General features: G+C 38.6%; 1 protein-coding gene across 1 annotated transcript; it reads left to right on the top strand.

Moving 5' to 3' along the window:
* Positions 1-1,964: 1,964 nt before the first annotated feature.
* Positions 1,965-19,239, top strand: LOC108594662 (myb-like protein AA). Its single transcript, XM_033295036.1, has 6 exons — positions 1,965-2,119; positions 9,885-9,933; positions 11,939-12,071; positions 13,085-13,206; positions 13,342-14,946; positions 19,189-19,239. Coding segments are annotated over exons 1-6 (1,962 nt in total). The 5' UTR covers positions 1,965-2,117.
* The last annotated feature ends 916 nt before the right edge of the window (positions 19,240-20,155 follow it).

The raw sequence follows: 20,155 nt of genomic DNA on the forward strand, positions 1-20,155 counted from the left end.
GATGATGGGGCTGCTACCGAAATTGAGATGCCATCTATCAATAGCATATTCCATTCATGTGCACTTGCCTTTAATTGAACTTATTTGCTTTGCCTATCGGCGGTGGGGAAGATATTCTACACCTATCGCAGTTAATTGAAAACTGAGACATGAGCAAAGTCCATTGCCAGAGTAGAGTTCTAGGTATATGTATGTTTTCTGATTTCTTCTTTTTTTCGGGGTTCTTTACCCCCAACGACATTGAGCAGTGGAGTTGCCTCTGCCGCCGATAGACAGACAGCAAATTGCTGGGGCAACAGCTTTGGGCTTATCAGTTATCAGTTATCAGTTGTAGTTTGAAAGTCTGCGCGGGGCTGAGGAGCGAAACCCGCTTTAAGCGCTAAGCAAGTTAGCCTAATTAAAATTTGGTTGTCTGATTAGTCGATTAGATATAGCTTGCGTGCATACTATAATGCCACCGATAAGCCATTATATTATTTATTTATTTATAATTTTTGTTGTTGCTGTTTGTTTGTTTGCCTGATTTTTGTTTTTGTGGGTCATTGGCAACACATTTGTGGTTTCGTTTAGAGCTTAAGAGCCCAGCAATCAATCAGTTGACTGCAAACTGGACCTTGCCCAATACACATTGTGAAATATTCGATATTACATTTGTTAGAAGCGTGCTGAAGCGTTGGTGGATTAAAAAAAAAGGGAAAATAATTCAAGTTCTTTTCAATTTAATCAAATATACTGATAAGCATGTCAAATGCAGTTTCAAGAGTTTACTTTTTAATTTAATTTATTTTTAAGAAATTTTAAAAGCATCTCTAAATGTATTTGAAATTTGAAAATTGTGTAACTAAAGTCCGATAAGTTACCTTTCAAAAAAAAAAAAAAATGTTTGGGGGTGTTTTTTTCAATTAATAGCGAAATTGTTGCTAAGTGTGTTATAGTGTATAAGAATTTCTTAATGGACTCAAAGTCCAATCGAACCTTTGTTTACATGTTAGTAAAACAATCACTCCGTTCTAAAACAATTTCCAATATAAAATTATAGTTGTAAAGTTATATTTCTTGTATAGCTCTATCTCAATGCAATGGAAGGATTCGGTTATTTCTATAACTATGATTTCAACTCGATTTACATTTTTTAGATTATAATATTTTAATTTTAAATTTTTTTTTCGATTTTTTCTTCTCTTCATATTTATTTACTTAGTTTCCAACTATCCAATTTTTATTGCTGCATCAATTTTTTCCACAGCAAGCATTGTGCGTTATCTTCTATACCACATTTTTTTTTCAGTGGTAGAACCCAATACACAATCGTCTGCGTCAAACATGTTGCGAGCGGAATCGAACATGCCAGGGCGAAGCATTTCAATTTGTATCTGTATCTGAGCGAGTGAGTTTACGTGCACCTTTCGTCGGCTTTAGATCGTTGCCGCGTACTGAGCGGATAATAAACGCGAGCCAACGCGCTGAAAAATACGTTAAAAGTATTTGAAAAACACACATTGAAAATAAGTTGAATATTAAAAAGCAAATCACGATACAAATTAAAAAGAGAAGTTTAAAGTGAACAGTGCACCAAAATAAAGAAAATAAAGAATATATTACAAAAAATTGTTGCATTTAATAACTGATTTTATTTGAAAGATCGACTCGCAACCAGTTCAACAAAAAAGTCTAAAATACGCCCAGTGCTTTTAAATTAAAAAATATTACAAGTTATAAATAAAAAATGTTGTGCTGAGCGTTGAAAAAAAAAAAAGCAGAAAAAGTGCAATAAAATACATAAAAGTAATTATTACAAGCAATTAAACATAATACAAGTGAGCAACTTTAATTTTAATTTAACGAAATAAAAAAATAAAAAATGAAAAGTGCAGTGGAATAAATAATTTTTTGTTTTGTTTATGCGGCAATTTATTGTTTTTTTGCATGCGCAGTAATGAACACATGTATATAGAATATATATAATATATACATATAGACTTTTGATAACCGCTTTGGATTTTTTGTTTACTGAAGCTGAATGCACGATTTGAACGCACAAAACGTGGAATAACCAATGTTGGATTATAATTTATACCCTTAATTTTTGGGGGCTACAATGCGGCCAGAAAAATACAATGTAAGTTAAAAAATAATTGAACAATAATCAGTTGAGCGAATTGATTAAAACCGACTAGACTAGCTGAACAGTTAGCAACTGATAGGGGCAAGTGAAAAATAAGCGAAAGAATTAAAAAATGAATATGTTAGTTGAATTTAGAAAATGGCTTATTATTATTTTAATAAAATAGTTAAAGTCTTGCAAAAGAAAAATCACGCGATTCCCATGCTGCCGGGCAAAATATAAAAGCGTAGCTGTAAAAAAAAAAAATACTCACACACACACACACACACACAACGACAGAAAAAATACAAAAGCATCAAAAAGCACACACAGTGCCATGACCTGTGAGCGGAGGTCCTCTGCCCAAACCCTTCACACACACACACACACGCACATATATGGCATTTATCATAAGCAAAAAGTAATTTCACTTAAAAAACAATTTTAAACACACACATACAAATTTCATATATTTGTGCGCTTGGAACAAGAAATATGAAATGCCCTGACCAGGGCAACGTGGCAATAATAATTACTATATATATGCATTTATAACTTGTTATAGCACCAACACATGCAAATCCAAATTCCAGAATAAATCCTGTCGCTCACTCTCACTCTCACTCTCGCTCGCTCTCTCGCTCTATCGCTACAACCCCTTAAGCCACAGGGGTAGTCGCTAGTTGCGATCGCGGCTATAAATCAATTGCAACAACCCTTTCGGTGGTCGCTTCCCCATGTGGCATGTGGCATGTTGCATGTTGCATGTTGCACGTTGCGCGATGCACCTTCGCTCGCTACAAAGCTCATAAAAACTCAAAGTATTTGATTGAGCAAATAGTTTTGTCGCGCCCAATTGATAAGAGCGCCGCTTTTCTTTCAGAAAATTCCTTTGACAGAGCATTACCTTCTCAATTTTTATTAGTTAACCGGAAAGATAAGCAAATTACATTTCTACACAAATTTCTTTAAACTTTCATTAATGCTATGTAATTAAATTGGTACTGGGTGAAAAACAGTTTTAATTAATTTAATGATTGCGTTTAAAATTACATTTTTTAAGGCGTATATTTTTCTGCTGATTATTAAGCAGCGCTTACAGCTACAAATCTTTGCCTTACAGTTATGCTTATAAATCTATGTACGTGTCATAAAACATGTTTTTACTAAAAGTTGAGCGAGCAAGCTCAACTTTTTTTCTTTCAACTTTTTCACTTTAAAATTAAATATATAGCGGGCGGCATTAGTAAGCAAAAAGTGAGCACGACAAAAATCGTTGGCGGACCTAAAATAACTGTAACAAAAATAGTTAAAAAGAGAGCTGAGCGCGCGCGCTCAAAAAAAATGTCACTTCAAGTTTTTTTTATAATTAGGTTACGCGCGGGTGGCAGCAAGCTGGTTAAAAAAAATTAGAGCGCTTGTTTATTTGAAAAGTTTTCCTATTATTTATTGCATAGTGCAGTGCAGTGCACTCGCTGAAAGCGCAAACGTGCTCGCCAGTGTAAGTAGGCTGGGGGTGTTAGAATGCCGTCGATTGTCTAATCAAGCTGTGACGAACTCCGAGTTATTCGTCACTTAGGGCTATGCCCAAAGTGACCTCAAAAGTCACGTTTCAATGTGGCGAATGCCTTTATAATATATGTAGAGCATAAACATATGACGCTTAATGTAATTTGAGTCAGCTTGGCTTAAAGGTAAAGCGTGATATTGAAATAATTTCGTAAGTTGTTCGGGATTCAAAGGGAAATTCTGTTGGCAATCAATCAATATCAATCCCGCAGTCGGAATTCTGGCACGACGCTCGAAATAATTTATCTTATCACCCAAACATGCTATACAAACTAAAGACTATACTATATAAACTATAGTAGCGTATGAGTATAAATAAAATAATAATATACAAGGCACGAAAACAAAAGTAAATAGCATAATACACAAAAATGTGCTTGAAGTGTAAGTTTGAGTTTTGTTTTGTTTTTTTGTTTTTTGTTTTTTGTCATCAACAATTAAAGTCATGGCCCTCAAGTGTTTTTTCTTTTTGCGACTAGCAACTGCAGAACGTAACGGTTAAGCTTTTTGTTTATGCCCAGACCCTAATTATACACACACACACACACATATGCATACATATATCGCTATAGGCGATATCTCACCTATGCAGTTATCGCTGGAAAAAATTTACTACGTTTTACTACGTTTTGTGCTTTGGTTGCGGAGCGTGTTGGGTGGGCGTTGAAGAGACTTTTGCTTCACTTTCTTTTATGTCGCGACTGGGGCTATAAAGCAATTGAAATACTTGACTAGCCCAAGGAGGGCTGCAGTGGGGAGGGGGAGAGCGAGTGTCTGATATAGTATTCGAGATAAATCACGGCAGTGTCCAAAAACGTGGCTATAACATTTTTCAATTTATGCAAATATTTGCATTACAAATTAACAACTTAAGGGCTTCCCCCATCCCCTTGCCCTAACTCTGGTCTCTTGCTCTAAAGCAGCTGCATAGGGCCAAGCGTTGATCATCGCTGCACCTGACCTACAATATGAAGCCAAGACTTGGTTGTTGTTGTTGTTGTCTCTTCTCTTTTGTGTATACAATACAAACACACCCACTTTGCTTTACACACACACATACACACAGATACTCACACACACACACACAGAGGCAGTCAGAGTGATCACAAGATTGTCGCGCTGCCCAGTCAAAGTGATTGCAAAATGATTATTGAACAAATTTTTGGGTGAAAATTAGAAAGTTTTTAGTTTTGGAGTGGAAAATGTGAGTTGGCTGCGGCTTAAGAAAAATGTATTGTGCATATATTAAAATTTAAACTGAAACCCAAAGCAGCTAACGAATGTTCAAGCGATATGTGTTCTATGAGCGATATTTTTTATAATTTTCTTACACAATTTTCCAGTTAGTATTTGCGCATTTCAAATCAATTTCGATTGGGCGGCTTCAGTCGCTGGCACGGGCACGTGTTTGCCTTGGACTTGTGTCTTTAAGTTTTTGTCTCTGACTCGTCTATCTGTCTGTCTGTCTGGCCAATATTGACACTTTGGGAAAGTTGCCTAGCACAACAAAATGTATTTGGGTGCTTTTGGCCGATGCCACTCAAGTAGCTGCGAGCTGTTTGCCTTATAAGTGCCCAAGCCCAATAGCCGAGCCCAAGCTCACTGAGGCGTACAAAGAAAATATAAAAAATGTGCGGTAGTTAAACCAGCTTATCAACCCAGCACTGTCCCTTGCTCCCAACTGTGCTAAACTCCCTTCGCTTCCCTTCCCTTCTCTGTGCTCAAAACAAACAAAAATCGCATTAGATACAACCCCTGCGCCCACATTTAACACCTCAGGCCCTCTATATATCTATCTATCTATCTCTCTCGCTCACTCCCCTTCTCACTCTGGCCTGCAATTTTCACGCCTATTTGAGAATTATGCGACAACAGACGATGCATTCCAGAAGCGTCGCGCTAATGAGCCAAGATTTGTGTTGCGGCACGACGACGACTTCATGGCCCACTCCCAGTTTTAGCTACAGGCAACGGCAACGGCAACGGCAGCGGCAGCAGCAGCGGCAGCGGCAACGGCTTCATATTTTACTTTGGCTGTACTTACATAAGCAGATGGGCTAGCCAACTCTATTAGCTTATCACTGGAGTACACTGAACTTGTGAGCGAGCTCTAGGGATATTTGGGGCGTTCATCTCAACTGGAGATGGAGCTAAGCCAGATCTGTGATAATATTTAATCCACATTGAGTACATTGTGTGTTTGTCTGTATGTCTGTGTGTGTAATGCGCTTTTAAAGATTCTTACAAGCGGTCTATTGTGAACCCCTAACAAGCTGAGCACGCCCCTGGCAACAACAACGACAACAACAATAATAATAATAATAATAATAATAATAACAACCACAATTAAGCTGCAACATGACAAAGTGCGCAGCGAGCCAAAAATTGTTGCAATGCCAGCGCAAATGCAGCCGGCAAACAGGAAGAGGAACTGCAGCGGCGGTGAGCAGAGCGGGTTGAGCTAAGGGGTGTAAGGGAGGGATGGAGGGAGGTAAGGAGCTCGAGCTGGCAAGCAAAAAGCGCAAGGTGGAGTATGTTAAGCGTATTAAATAACACGGAATGAAAATAAAAAATGATTTTTTGCAATTTGCAACCCCTAAAAATTGCATTAATTGCAAGGCGGGCAAAAAGCAAGTACAGTAAAAGCCCACTATGTGGGAAGTGAAGTGATTTCAATTCAATTAACATGCTTCCCAGGGCTTGCAGCGATTTCTCACTGTGTGTGCATTAGGGTGACCATAACCAGCTTACGCACAATTGACAGCAGGAAATTTAAAACTTAATATGCACGTGGCAGGAGAGAGCGAGGGCGAGAGCGAGAGTGAGAGTGAGTGAGAGAGAGAGTAATTGCAACGATTACCTGACTCATGGGGCAGCTGATGACTTCTGGTCCGATCCCAGCCAGCCACTCGCACGTGGCCGCAATCAGAGGCCACTCAAGTGACTGAATTTGGGGCTGCGATCATGAGCAAGTGCGCAATAAATGGCAATGCTTGGCCATGGGAATGGGAATGGGAATACAGCTCATGGCAGTACGCCTTGTACCGTTATCAGTAGTCAGTATCGCGAATCTTGACCCGGCACTTTTAGCCAATTTATTTGGCTGTCAACTTGTGCTGGGCCCATCTAATCTAATCGGCCGCGCATTCCAATCGCATGCCAAGGTAGCGATTTAGCATCAAGTGTTTGGTAATTAACGATGCAGGGCTGCCAGTACCAGGCCCCCAGCCCTAGCCCAAATGGGCACGTGCATGAAATTCCGATAATCAACAGTTAATATACATACATGCATATTATTATAAACCTTTGCAGTTAACAAGTTTTTCACAATACAATCTTTTGTTCTTTTCATTTGCATTTCAACCAAAACTCGTTCTCTGACGTATTTGGAGCTGTCTCAGCTTAGGCTCTAATCTCTTACAAAACTTTTAAAAACCTGCGCTAGGCCGACTTCCAAGCAGGCTTAGTCTACACTTCTATAATACAAGCAAAGGCCTAAGCTGGGCTGCCAGATAAGCTCTTTTCCCGCCAGATCTGGTATTTTTAAGGGGCGATTCGCGGGAAAAGTTGCCAAATTCTTTTCTTTTAATAACCAATATTTATTATTTCGATCCTTAAAATATTAGAGCCTTCACTATGCGACGATAATATGATATACAAAGAGAAATTTCTTCTTAAATATTTAGAACATTTTAATTTGGGTTTCCTATTTGCAAATTCTCAACTTAATTATTGCAATGAATAAAATAACTAACTAAACTGGCTGTGATCCGAAACTTGATTAAATGATTGACAATTTATTTGAAAAGAATATTTTGACTTAAAAACGCTTTGAACAGTTCCCTCCCTGAGGGCCTCACCTCACCTCCAACTTGTTGGTGTGAAAGCTCTCTCGACTCCAGCTAGCGGTGGGTCCTGTCCGTCACGTCTTGAAGTGAAGAATAGATTTCTTGAAAGTAATAGAAATGCCAAAAAAAAGAGAAACACAATTCAGTCGTAACTGCTCAATATGCAGCACACATGATACGAATGCGACGTCTATTGCATCAGCCAAGCGCACCAATCGCTCCAAGCACACGACGACTTACAGTGCCTACTCAAGATATGTGCACACACATGCGCACACACTTATACGTACGTATGCTGACTGACTGAAAGAAAAGAATAGAGTTCTATACTCAAGTTCATTTGGGCGTCTGGCGTTTGCGTTTGCGTTTGCGTTTGCCGTCTGTGCGCTTCTGTCTGCATACCAAAAAGGTAATTATGAGTCCGTCGCATTGTAGGGGAAACAAAAGTATAGCACAGACAGCGGCATAGAAGTAATATCAGATTACATGCAGACACATAGCTGAGCGTCTGTATGAGCGGGAACTGTGGCATAGAGACACTCTGGAGAAAAGTACTGCGAATGCGGTTTAGACTCAACGGGTCAGCCGACCCGACCGCGTACCCAAAGCTTTTGTGTATTAGAAACCCAAGGGGCCTAAAGGTTCGATTTCGGTTTCAGCTTTTCAGCATGCATATGTACATATATTCATATATGTTTGCATATGGGGTTGACTGAGCTTAGAGACATGTGCTTTTCGAGCTTAAAATTTACAATTAAGTTTCCCGCTTATTGTAATTCTGTTTCTTAGAATTTAAATTATGTTGAATGCAAGCTAAACATAAATTTAACTAATACGCAAAAACCGAATTCATTTAATTGCTTGCCAAAGCGAAAGCGAAGCGTTCCCAACAAACAGACACAGCGTCCACTGAGTCAAAGTCAAGAAAAAGAGAAAAAAAGCTAAAGAACCCCCTTAACTTCAACAGAGTAGAAAAAGAAGAAGAAAAAGAAGAAGAAGAAGAATAAGCAGAAGTATGCCAGACCCTGCGCTGCGCTCATCCTCTCTCATAATCATCAATGAATTGTGAAAACATTTGAAATTCATGCGTTTTGCTTTTGTCGATTGCATTTTGTATTGAAATGAACTTCTTCTCATTTCTTTTATTTTTTATTGTCTGCTGTGAAATTGAAAAATGATAAAAATCGCACTCAGTGCCAGCCACCAGGCATTTTGCGTCTCGTGAATTGCTTTGCTTTTCTATATAGTATTTCTTTATTTTTTTTTTTTTATTTTGGGACTGCCTACTGTGCGGCCAAAGTGTTTTGGGGTCTGTAATTTGCACAGGGCACTTCAGTGCGGCCCTATTATAAAATACGCTTACGAAAGTAAATTGGCAAAAAATGTATTTTAGATCAGGAGAAAGAAGTAGAGCTTATTAAAAATGAGTTAGGGTATTTTACTTCGGCTATGCTAAAATTTCTCTCTATTGATTTCTCTTGCGCTTTGGCTTTGCCTTTGCTTTTGTGTTGTTTATGTGGCTTATGGCGCGATTTTCACTTTTCAAAACACTTATAGTGTAAGAAGAAGCAGCAGCAACAGCAGCAGCATAACTTGAAGAATAAGAGACCTTCGTCTAAAAGAAACTACCCTTCTGGCTGCTTGCTACAACGAATAAGCTGAAATCAATGACCTTTTGCCTGGGCTCGGACTTGGGTCCGTCGAGGGGTGGGGAGGGTATTAGTCAGCGTCAGCAGCTTGAAATAAAATACAAAAAAAAAAAAAAAATAGCTAACAAACAAAAAAAACTTGGCTACATAATATGTATAGCATATGTATGGTATATATGGAGTGCTGCACATTTGAAAATCGATTGACTTGAGCCTGACATTGGCCACAAAAGTTGCTGCTACTACTTATGCCACATAGCAGTAGTCGAAGTGCCCATTGAGAGCGCCAGTAGCTCAGCTCGTTGAGCCAAATATACTTAGTATATATATTGAATACAAATTTATGCATATATGATATTATACTATTAACACTTTTGTTTTGAGAGCGTCACGATCCGCATTGATGAAATGACTTAATTGCTGCTTATAAAAAGCTTCCCATTCCCAGGCCAGAGCTAACAGACGGAAGTTGTCTTGTTTTGTTTTGTTTTTCTCCTCCTCTCTTCATTTTTATAAATAAATTGTGAAAACAAATTAATAATATGCATAATCATTAATAATCTCTGCGATTTATGCAAATTTGTTTTTTCTTTCCATTTTATTTATATACAATATTTCTTACTTTTGTTTTCAGTTTATTTGCGCTTTATGCTTGATAGTTATTGCAAATATCTCTATAACTCATTATTTTCCTTTTTGATAAATTCTTTTCAGGTTACTACAGTTCATGCTGCTCAATGCCAGGATTATTTTAATACAGATGGTAAGTGCTTAACTTAAACAGAAGTTACTTTTAACTCTCAGTTGACAAGTCTCCCACTCAACTCCCGCTTTGAAGAAGTTAGCGATAAGCGATAAGTTTAATTGATAAGCAAACATCCTGGCACAATATTTAAACTAGGCTGAACTATTCTACCAACCAACACAACTCACACAAACAGAGAAGGAGCTTCAGAAAGCCAAAAACATTATATTTAATATTTATTTTAAGCTATTCATTCACAACAAGCAACGAAAATCAATTTAAAGTCTTTGCAATCAATAGCTCTTGGCTTTTCGACTTGTCGTCTACTCATTATTTTCATTGTTTGAAGCACTCACATGCAATAATCATCAAAAATTATCACCCACTGTATCTGTCTCTGTCAGTGTGTGTGACTGTGACTGTGTGCGTGTTATATTTCTTTTTGTCTGATTATTATAACCAGATCGCGTGTAATCATAAGTGCAGTTGCTTTTTGAGAGTTGGGAGTCAATATCTGAGACGTTTGGTCGGTCAGTCAGTTGGTCTCTGTGTACATTGGAGTGTCTCTGTCTCTGCCTCGGCTCAGGGTCTGCGGCACTTGAGCCAACGGCGTCATAGTAGCAATAATAAAATAAAAGTAAAAATAATAATTATTATTATGTACATGCTTACATACGAACAGACAGACAGACAGACGATAAAACGTCATTGAACTATGAGAAGAGGTCGCCACGTCAAACTGAAAAATACTCAAAAATGTAAAACCAACAAGTTTTTTTATGAGTGGCACAAACAGCCCCTGAGCCGCGCCCCCCTCTTCCCAACCCTACGCGGAAAGCTAAGGGAGTCGCCCGCCTGATTATCAAATAAACCTTAAATTTGTTTGATTTGCTGTCAGCTTTAGGTTGACATAATGATGAAATGCTTAACAAGTTGTTGAGAAAATGTTTAACAAATTGCGAAGAGTTGTTGCTGCTGCTGCTGCTGCTGCTGTTGTTGTTGTTGTGCTTAGGTCAATTTGTTTTGGCTTGCGCACTATCAGCAATCTTTATGTGGCTTAATCAGTCTATAAGCTCATGCATGTTTATATTTTTAGACATTTCTACCCGAAATAACAAAGCACATTAGGCCAGATAGTCCGCGAGCTTCTACTTGCCACCGAGCCAAGATAGTCAATTAATCGATATGAGATAACAATTTCGCATATTTCATTTTATTGGGCGATGTCACTTTTCTAAGTCATCGTCCATCCTACTTAGGCCAGTCTTGGTCTGTAGCCAATTTTATTCCATGCTGCCTTTTTAGTTAGACAATAGACTAGTCCCTAGTGCATGGAAGAATCGCAGGGTTCGTAGCTCAGTCTGTACTCTGCATAAAGCTGATTGCGCAATTTCCACAATCGAATTTTGCTTTGCTGTTTAGTCTACCATTTATAGCTAATAATATTGAAATTATGACCAGTCAACAAAAACAGAAACCCACAAATCGTGGCGATGATAGACAGCATGTGCTAGACACATGATAGAGTTTGTTGATAAAAATTTACAATAAAAAAAAATATTAACACAAAATTGAAAGATAAAATGTGACCATAGGTGATTTATTTGGTTCGCCATAAGAAGAATTTTATCGAACTAACCTTCAAAGCTGGCAAACTCTCTGGAAGCGAAACCCCAATAAAATTTGTTTTTAAACTCTTCAACAACAATGTTTAGGATTAGCTCGCAAACCCAAAACCAATTACCAGCTGCTGCCGCACAGATCCTCATTTAATGGCCAGTGGCTAGGCAGTTAGATGGGTATGGGGGTTCATAAAATTGCAAAAACTTTTCGGACGATGCCGACAATGTGTCGCAGCTGTGCCGACTGCGTTGCGGGCTTAGTCTTTGGGGGGCAACATAATAAAAAGCTCAGCGCATTAATGTAAATTTATGAGCCAAAAAAGGGCTGACCAGGATTAGAGAGAGAGATGGAGATGGAGAGTTTGCAGATTTTTAATGTACTTTCTACTTCAATTTTGCAGGTAATGCTTGCTCTTGTAACTTCGACATGTGCAAAGAAGACAGACGAATATATCTTGGCGCTCAGCACCGTCAACCATCGGGCGCTGCATATCAATGCGCACGGGCGCGTAACGGCGGAGGAGACACGGGCACGTAAGTACAATAGTATAGTATATACTAAATACTAGATACTACGATATGGTTGTACATGATTTATGACTTTGGCTTGGGAACTGTTACGGTTTTTCGGTTTGCTCATCGTTTGTGTTTGCCACAAATGGTATTTTAATTGAATTGGCATTTATTTTGAACTCAGGGGGCTGTCTGTGCATATTGTGGGCTTAATTAAATTATTGGTAATTTAATATTTGATTGATGTTATGCCCCACGCCACAAGTTCCACAAGTTCCAGCGCCGCAGACACAGACAGATCGACAGAGAGTGAGAGAGAGACCGCGACGCTTGCGGTTTGCCCGCAATCAGCTTTTGTTTTATTTGAAATTCATGCGGTTGGCGCTATTTGACTTTGTTTTGTGGGTGAAGTTCAGATCCAAGGCGAATTGATCTTTTGCCAATAAACGTGAGAGAAGTTCAAGTACATCAACCGGGAGCTCCACCAGCTAGTTGACTAAGTTGGTAAGGTGCTCGGATTAGTTCAGTCAAAGCCTGGTGGGGTATAAATTTTGTGTCATTTTGGTATTTTATCTTATCGCGATCGTAAAAAAATATGCTGATATTTTCATTAGAATTGTAAGTGAATACTTGAGCCTTAGTTTAAAACTTGTCACACTTGCCTAAAATTGATCGTTCGGCTCGGGATCGTTGCCATTCTAAAGGTAACGGAAGATGCTATTCCCTTAAGGAATTTATTTCAGGGTTGAGCACAGCGAGTTCAACAACATTCCATTCCGTTAATTGGCTAAATTGAGTTATTGATAGACAGAGACAGAGAGAGAGAGAGAGAGAGCGCAAGTGTGCAGCTAATCAAACCTATCAGAACTTTATCGAAAAGCTTTCAATTAATTGGGTTATCTGAGCGCCGCAAGAGAGCCCCTTAAATATTTACTTAACACTAACACAACTTTGTTATGTATTAATTAAATTCGAATTGCTGATAAAAAGCTAGTCTAACTTTATTCGTCTTTATTCTTTCTACCTCTCCGTAGAATCCTTCATTATGGACAGTGTTGGCGATGTACTCAGCGAAAAAGCAGATTTCAAAATCACCATTTATGCCAGGGATGTGGACTATTATCTCTGCTTTGTGAGAGGCAGGCTCGTTGGAAGGGTAAGTGTACATTTATTGAATATACATTATATAAATGTCTTATCGCCAATAACTTAATCAACTTGACTTGAAGAGCAATTTCCCTTTATAAACATTTGTCTTTCCTTCTTTTTTATTTACTTTTACCTTATTTAGCGAAACGTCACAAAGGATTGCCACTTCCATGAGAAAATGCACCACGGTTATTTCGGATATGCATATGCATATAATGAGACCCTGCGTGTGGGTATTAAGCGAAATTTTCACTCGATCAGTGCTAAGGATTTAACGAAAAAGGGTATTGTGAAAAATGCTTGCTTTCTCTTCTATCGCGCGAGGGCTGAAGAATTCCATAATCAGTTGTTGAATTGGCAAAAGAGCACGACAACAACAACAACAACTAGCACCACAACAACAACAACAACAACATCAACTACAACAACTACAACAACACCCAAGCCAGTGGCGAAAAAGAAATTCGTTCGCGGCAAGCTGCGGCGTCCACCACATGCAACAGCAGCAACAACAGCAACAAGTATTAATAGCGATAGTTCTTCCACCTACAACAACAACAACAACAACAAACACCATAACCATAGCCATAACAACAACAACAACAACAACAATAGTCTTAAGCAACGCCTAACTGACGATGAGCTGCGTGAGGCGCAAATCATACGGCACAACAAGCTGCAGCTCCACAAGCGTAAGCATCTGAACTTACAGCGGCAACACCATCATCGTCTCCATGTGGCACATAATAATGCCGCTGGTGGTGGCATGCAGCAGCCGCAGCCCAAAAATCTTGTGGTGCGTCATCATCACAGCAATGCCACGCGTAGCCGCAATCGCAATCGCAAGCGCAGGCAGCGAGAGCGACAACGCCAGCAACAGCAGCAGCAGCAGCAAGAGCGCGAGCGCGAGCGGAGGGAGCAACATTCAGCTGAGCAGCTGCCCACTGCCTCCTCGGCCAGCTCGTCGTCCTCATATACGGCTACGGCGGCATCGACGGCATTGAATTTGATTGCCATGCTTACGGCAAGTCGACGCAAGCGTTCGCTGGGCGTGGCGCTGGCGGCGGAGCAGCAGCAGCAGCAGCAGCAACAGCAGCAGCAGCAGCAATCACAAGCAGAGGCAACGGCGCAGCCTGAGGCGAGGCAGCAGCAACAAAATGAATACTCAAAAGCCTATGTTAATAGTAATTTAAATATAAAATTAATTAGTAATAGCGGTAAGCTTAATGTTAATCATGCAATACCTGCCTTGCCAAAAAACTACAACTACTTGTACAGTAACGAGCATTATAATATGAATACTAAAAGTAGCACGACTGATTCTAGCTCTATAGACACTAGCACTAAGTACGATAGTCCAAATAGCCATAGAAATAGCCATAGCCATAGCCATAGCAATAGCAATAGCCACAGAATTAGCCATAGCAGCAGATCGTTAGAAGACAATAATTCGAAGCAGTTGAGCGATCAACAAGTTGCCACAAATAAGCGAAAAGAGCGTCTAATTTCCAGCGTCTACTTGGCGCAGCAAGAGCAACTGCAACAGCAACAGCAACAACAACAGCAGCATAATATAAATTATATGCCTAATAATAATATTAATGAGGTTGATAATAATCTGGAGTTGCAGCCTAATTTAAATACTAATCCTTATACTAATAGTAATTATAATGAGGAATTTGCGAATGACGAAACGATACGAATTCAAAACAAATATGAAACACATATAGTACAATACAAACCTGAAGTTTTTATTACACACACACACATACATGCACATTTCTTGGGCTTTTTTTCAGCAAACATTTTAAGGTAAGTCCGCGTTTTAATGAAGTTGTCGCTTTGCTTAAATTGTTGCTAGGAATGCGTGGATAATGCCGCGTCTGTGTTGACAGCGCATAAATATGACATTAAATATATATATATATATATATATATATTCATATTCAAATATGCGCAGCGCACAGATTTATGCTTTTTACAAAATTAATTATCCAAACAACAAAATGTTTGAATATTGTGGCCACATATGCAAATGAGAGCGGCAAGTGCGTTGAGTGGACACGGCCATTAAAAATATTTTATATTCACATTTGTTTGTGTGTCTGTTTTTTATCAAGCCCCGCTTGGCCTCCTCCCTCCCCTGCTCTAACGCAGACTTCTCCTCTTCGCGTACAAGGCGTTGACTGGAGGCGCTAAATTCAAACCGCAAAACTGGCGCCATCGAAATGCCGCTGGTGCCAATGCTGGCTAATGAAACTTTATTATGCCTCAAAGGTAATTATTTATAAATTTGATTAACAAAATGTATACAAAAAATAACAACTTCACAGAATCTACATATATGCATATATTTGTATAGCAATCAATTTAAATACACAAGTCAGTTGTCATTTTTGAGCGGAGCCATCTCTTGCTATAGAGGCGTTGTTATACCCTCGAAAATATTTTTGATAAACAAATGCATTCAAAAATTTAGCAGACGACCTTAATGTCAACAAATGTTAAGGCACAGTGCTTGGCATAATTATGGTCTCGCTTCTTATATAATATCTATTATATCAGCTTGATTGCTTGCTTGCGGTCTTTTAACTTATCTTGGGTCGCAATAATCTCAGCCGTTTGCTTTTTGGCACCTTAACCCAACACATTTGATGGGGTTCCTCTGAATTTTTTAGTTTCTTTCAATCTTTTTTATACACTTTGTCACTACAAATTGCAAAGAGGTATGCTAAACTTCAGTTTTGATCATGGCTTGGGACCATTTCATTTTGGCTTAGCTTGTATCTTTGGATATAATCTGAAAATACATAAAATTTACAGAGCTTATGCGAATAGAAAATTTTGTATAGCCAGGCAGGCATACTCCTGATATATTGTATCTATTTGTCTGTATGAACATTTAGACTTTAGCACCTTTAATAGTTAGAGACTCCAAACTTGTGTCGTAAGTTCATGTATAAACTATAGAAAACACAGCTTTGAATCCCCCTCAAAATTTTAGCACATTTTTGTTTATTTTTAAATATTTCAAGTGTAATGTTCGAATTCCGCCAGACGCTATCAGGTTGGTAGTTGTGAGTGCACAATCTGAATGTTGCCATTCAGACGATCGGATGTCTTGGCTCCAAAAGTCTATGTTGCGAGTAGTTCCCATCAATGAAGGTTGTCAACCTCCATTCATTAGAACCTATGAATTCCCTAGGTGACAGTCTTGGTTACAGTCTTTCCCATATTTAGTCTTGGCCATACATAGAAAGTGCTGGAATTTCTTTGGAATGACGAGCGACAAAATTCAGCCAAAAGATTTGCTGCCAAGTGTATTGGCGCGTCAGGTAAGCTCGAGTTTTGCCTGAGCACTGGTTTCTTATTATTATCATAAAGCTTGCATTTATATATATATATATATTGAATATTTTACTTTATTTTTGTAGTGTGTATGTTTATTAGCCAAATTAGCGTGTCAGGTGAAATTTAAGCAGATTTGCTTGAGCAGCTGTGTCTGTTTATGGGAAAATGATTAGATCCGCTTAAGTTTGATTGTATATTTGCCAGTTATTTTTTATGCGTTTATTTTTATGACAGTTATTCTAATGAAGAAGCATTTTAAGCTGTTGCTTAAATGACGGAAATACCAGAGTTACCCACGGACCCATACACAAAAGTCTTAATCCCAAACAAGTCTATATAGCTAAACAGATACATGTACATACGTATATATGTATGCATATTTTTTAGTAATACATATCTATGAGTTAGTTAAGCCTGTGCACAGATCTTAAAGTTGCCGTCGTGTTGATTTCTAAGCATTTTTCAAGTGCAGCTTACGTCAGGATTTGTTCCGACAACAATGATAACAACAACAACAACAGAAACAGATGAGATTATGATGATGATGATGATGACGACGACAGCAGCCATTAAGTTGTATTAGATGGTGCTTAATTTAATTTGTTGTAAATTAAAAACAATTTGCATTTAGAAATGCGCTCAGCACACACGACACTGAAGCTGACATCAGCTATGGCCCAGTCCAGATCGGAATGTGCTAACAATTTATAAGCCAGCATTTGTTGTTGGCCTATAAAAATAACAGGCAACGTTTTGTTGATTATGTAGTGCTTGGCGCCATTTAAACAGCGTCAAATATAAAAATAAAAACATTTTTATGATGCGACAACTAAATCCATACGAAATTTATACGTACTGTGATTTTAATAGCATCATTAAAAGTCTCAAAAACAACAAAAAAAAGAAGTAAAACAAATTTTATTATTTTAGAATCATGACGGCATTTAAATTTATTGCTTGTCAAAAAAATTTGCAACAGCTTGAAGATCTGTCTTTATCTTTACAAGCGACAATCTATTAAGGTAACCGATCGATGTAGTTCGATATCAGCTGATTCTAAAGCATTAATGTTGATAATCAAAACCTAAAATATAAAAGTGTGAGAAAAGATTACAGATCCAAGTGCGGCCAGACTGGTTTATCCAAATGCAAAGTACACTTGAAATAACTTTAAGTAAATGCCTTATTTTTGTTGATATTTTTAAGCGCATATTTATATGTGTTTTATCATTGGCGTATACGTATTTTATTTGAGCTTTCGCGCATACTTCGGGCCAGGTTTAAAATTAAAAACTGACGCGCACTCAATTAAGTTTATTGCACTGCAAATCATTTGTACGTAACCCATTTTTTATGGCATTCTATGCTGAATTTGTTTGCCTTGGCCGCGCAAGGTGTCAAGATGATTTGTCAATGCGCCACGCCCCCTCCCAATCCCAATACCAATACCAAGCACTAGACAAACTGTTGGCCATAAAAACGCCAAACGCCAAACAGTTAGAATGTATCTGTAAGTACATACCGAACCGTCCGTACCGTACCGAACCGAACCGTACCGCAACTGCAATCGCGGTTATGTATACTCGTTACCCCTGGGCTAGTCTTTGGCAACTTGTTGCACTTGATTTTTTATGACCCCATGGCACATTAAATATGATGGAATGCCAGCTGCCAGTCGTCCAGCTCGTCCGCTCCGCTGTTAATGACAACAACAAAATTATATTTCGTGTGCGGGTGTTAACTACCTGTGTGTGTGTGTGTGTGTGTGTGTGCTTGGGTGCTTGGGTCTTCCTTTAACTTCCTTTAACAATAATTAACCGCGGGCTGACCTTCTGCCTGGTGTGGTTCTACCAGTTTTTGTTTTTGTTTTCTTTCCTTACCTCGCAACCTACTTACAGCCCTGGGCATACAGCTATTGCTATTTAGGACTCGAATACAGTTGCCTTTTAACGCCTCTTTTGAAGTGGGTCAGGGCTCGTTGAGGCGGGTGCTAAATACTGTTTTAGAAAATACGAATCAACATTGGTATTAAATGCTAGTAAGCCTGCCTGACTGCAGTTGTTGACAATGCATAAGCCGCTCAGCACCCAAAACAGAAACACAAATCGAAAGAAATATTTTATAAATACCTGACCAACACCTGGCTTGCAAATTTACAAATATAAAAACAAAACGCGAGTTCGGCAGCTGAAGTGTACAACATAGCGCGTTGTTTAGGTGCCAGGCCACGTCAAGAGTGGAAAATGCGGGCTTAAACAATTTACACAATATCATTTGCCACCCAGGAGTGCAGTTGTGGCTCCTTCACAGTAGCCCACGACTCTTGTTGGCGTTACCTGCAAACGGTATCTACAAATTGGGGCCAATAGCTGGTTATGCGACCTGTCAATCGCCCAACTAAAGACTTGACAATTTGACAAATAGCCACAGACAGTGGCAGAGGCAGAGGCAGAGGCTGAGGCAGAGAGTGTGCGACTCTAAAATCTACATAAATTCTCACCGTTCTGTTAGGAAGCAAAAGATAGTTGCTACTTTATCACATATGAAAAGAACTCTTCAAAATCATATGTAAATAAAAAGAACGTATTAAGTTGGCATATTCCACTTTTTGATACACTTTAAAATTGAATACTTTCAGCTTCTCGATTGCAGCGATCAAGAGAACAAAAGTTTATGTGAGCTGAGCTAAAAAAACTCCTTAAATATTTGTGAGCCAAATTTGATCTTTTAGGCCAGGCGTCCCAAAGGTATGAAAAAATAAACTTACAAAAAGTCATAAAATTTAAACAATTCACTTAAAGCATAAAAAGACTTTATATGATTTTAGTCCAGTTATAAAAAAGTTTTCCCAATTAATATAATATTATATTTTAAATTCTCGCATACTTTTAAAGACTGAAATATTTCCCAAGTTATCTTCAAAATTAAAGTTTACTGTGTTGTACATTTTTGTTAACAACCAGTGCTGTTGTTGTTAACGGCTTTGACTCGAACTTCAAAACATCTCTGCTCTTATGCGCCTTGTGTGTGGATAGGAAATTCTTACAAAAACTTTGTGCGCCTTCTTTTGTGTGGACTAGGTGCTGCTCGCTATCATTCAATCAAGCCTGTCCAAATTTTCAAGCTCACAAGTTTTCCAAGATCCAAGTGTGTGTGTGTATGTGTGTGTGTGTGTGTGTGTGTGTGTTGCTTTGAAAAATGCAGCAAGCAGATGCGCCGCAAGTTGCATGTTGTTGTTGCTGTTGTGTGTGCCTCCTACTAATCAATGGCATCTAATTAAATGGCGTTGATTGTTGTTGCCACATTGACAAATTGCTTTTGTTAAGTTGGCGGCCTTTTGATTTTTATGCGTTTTTGATTGGACTTTGGGGCGCAGCTGGAATAAAGTGTGAGGCGTTTTGATTTATTTGGATAAGACGATAAAGTAAAAAGCTTTGCGTTTGAGTTATGTCTCAACATGCTTAACCGTTAGCTGTTAGCCATGCAGGGCTGGGATGGCGGGGGGAGCTCCCCAAAATACGTTGAATAAAAACACAGTTTGCAAAAATTAATGCTTAAAAATCCAGTTTACTAACAACGCGATCTTTGCGTCCAGATAACAATCA

Source organism: Drosophila busckii, chromosome 2R (genome assembly GCF_011750605.1).
Source record: "Drosophila busckii strain San Diego stock center, stock number 13000-0081.31 chromosome 2R, ASM1175060v1, whole genome shotgun sequence".
Classification (NCBI taxonomy): domain Eukaryota; kingdom Metazoa; phylum Arthropoda; class Insecta; order Diptera; family Drosophilidae; genus Drosophila; species Drosophila busckii.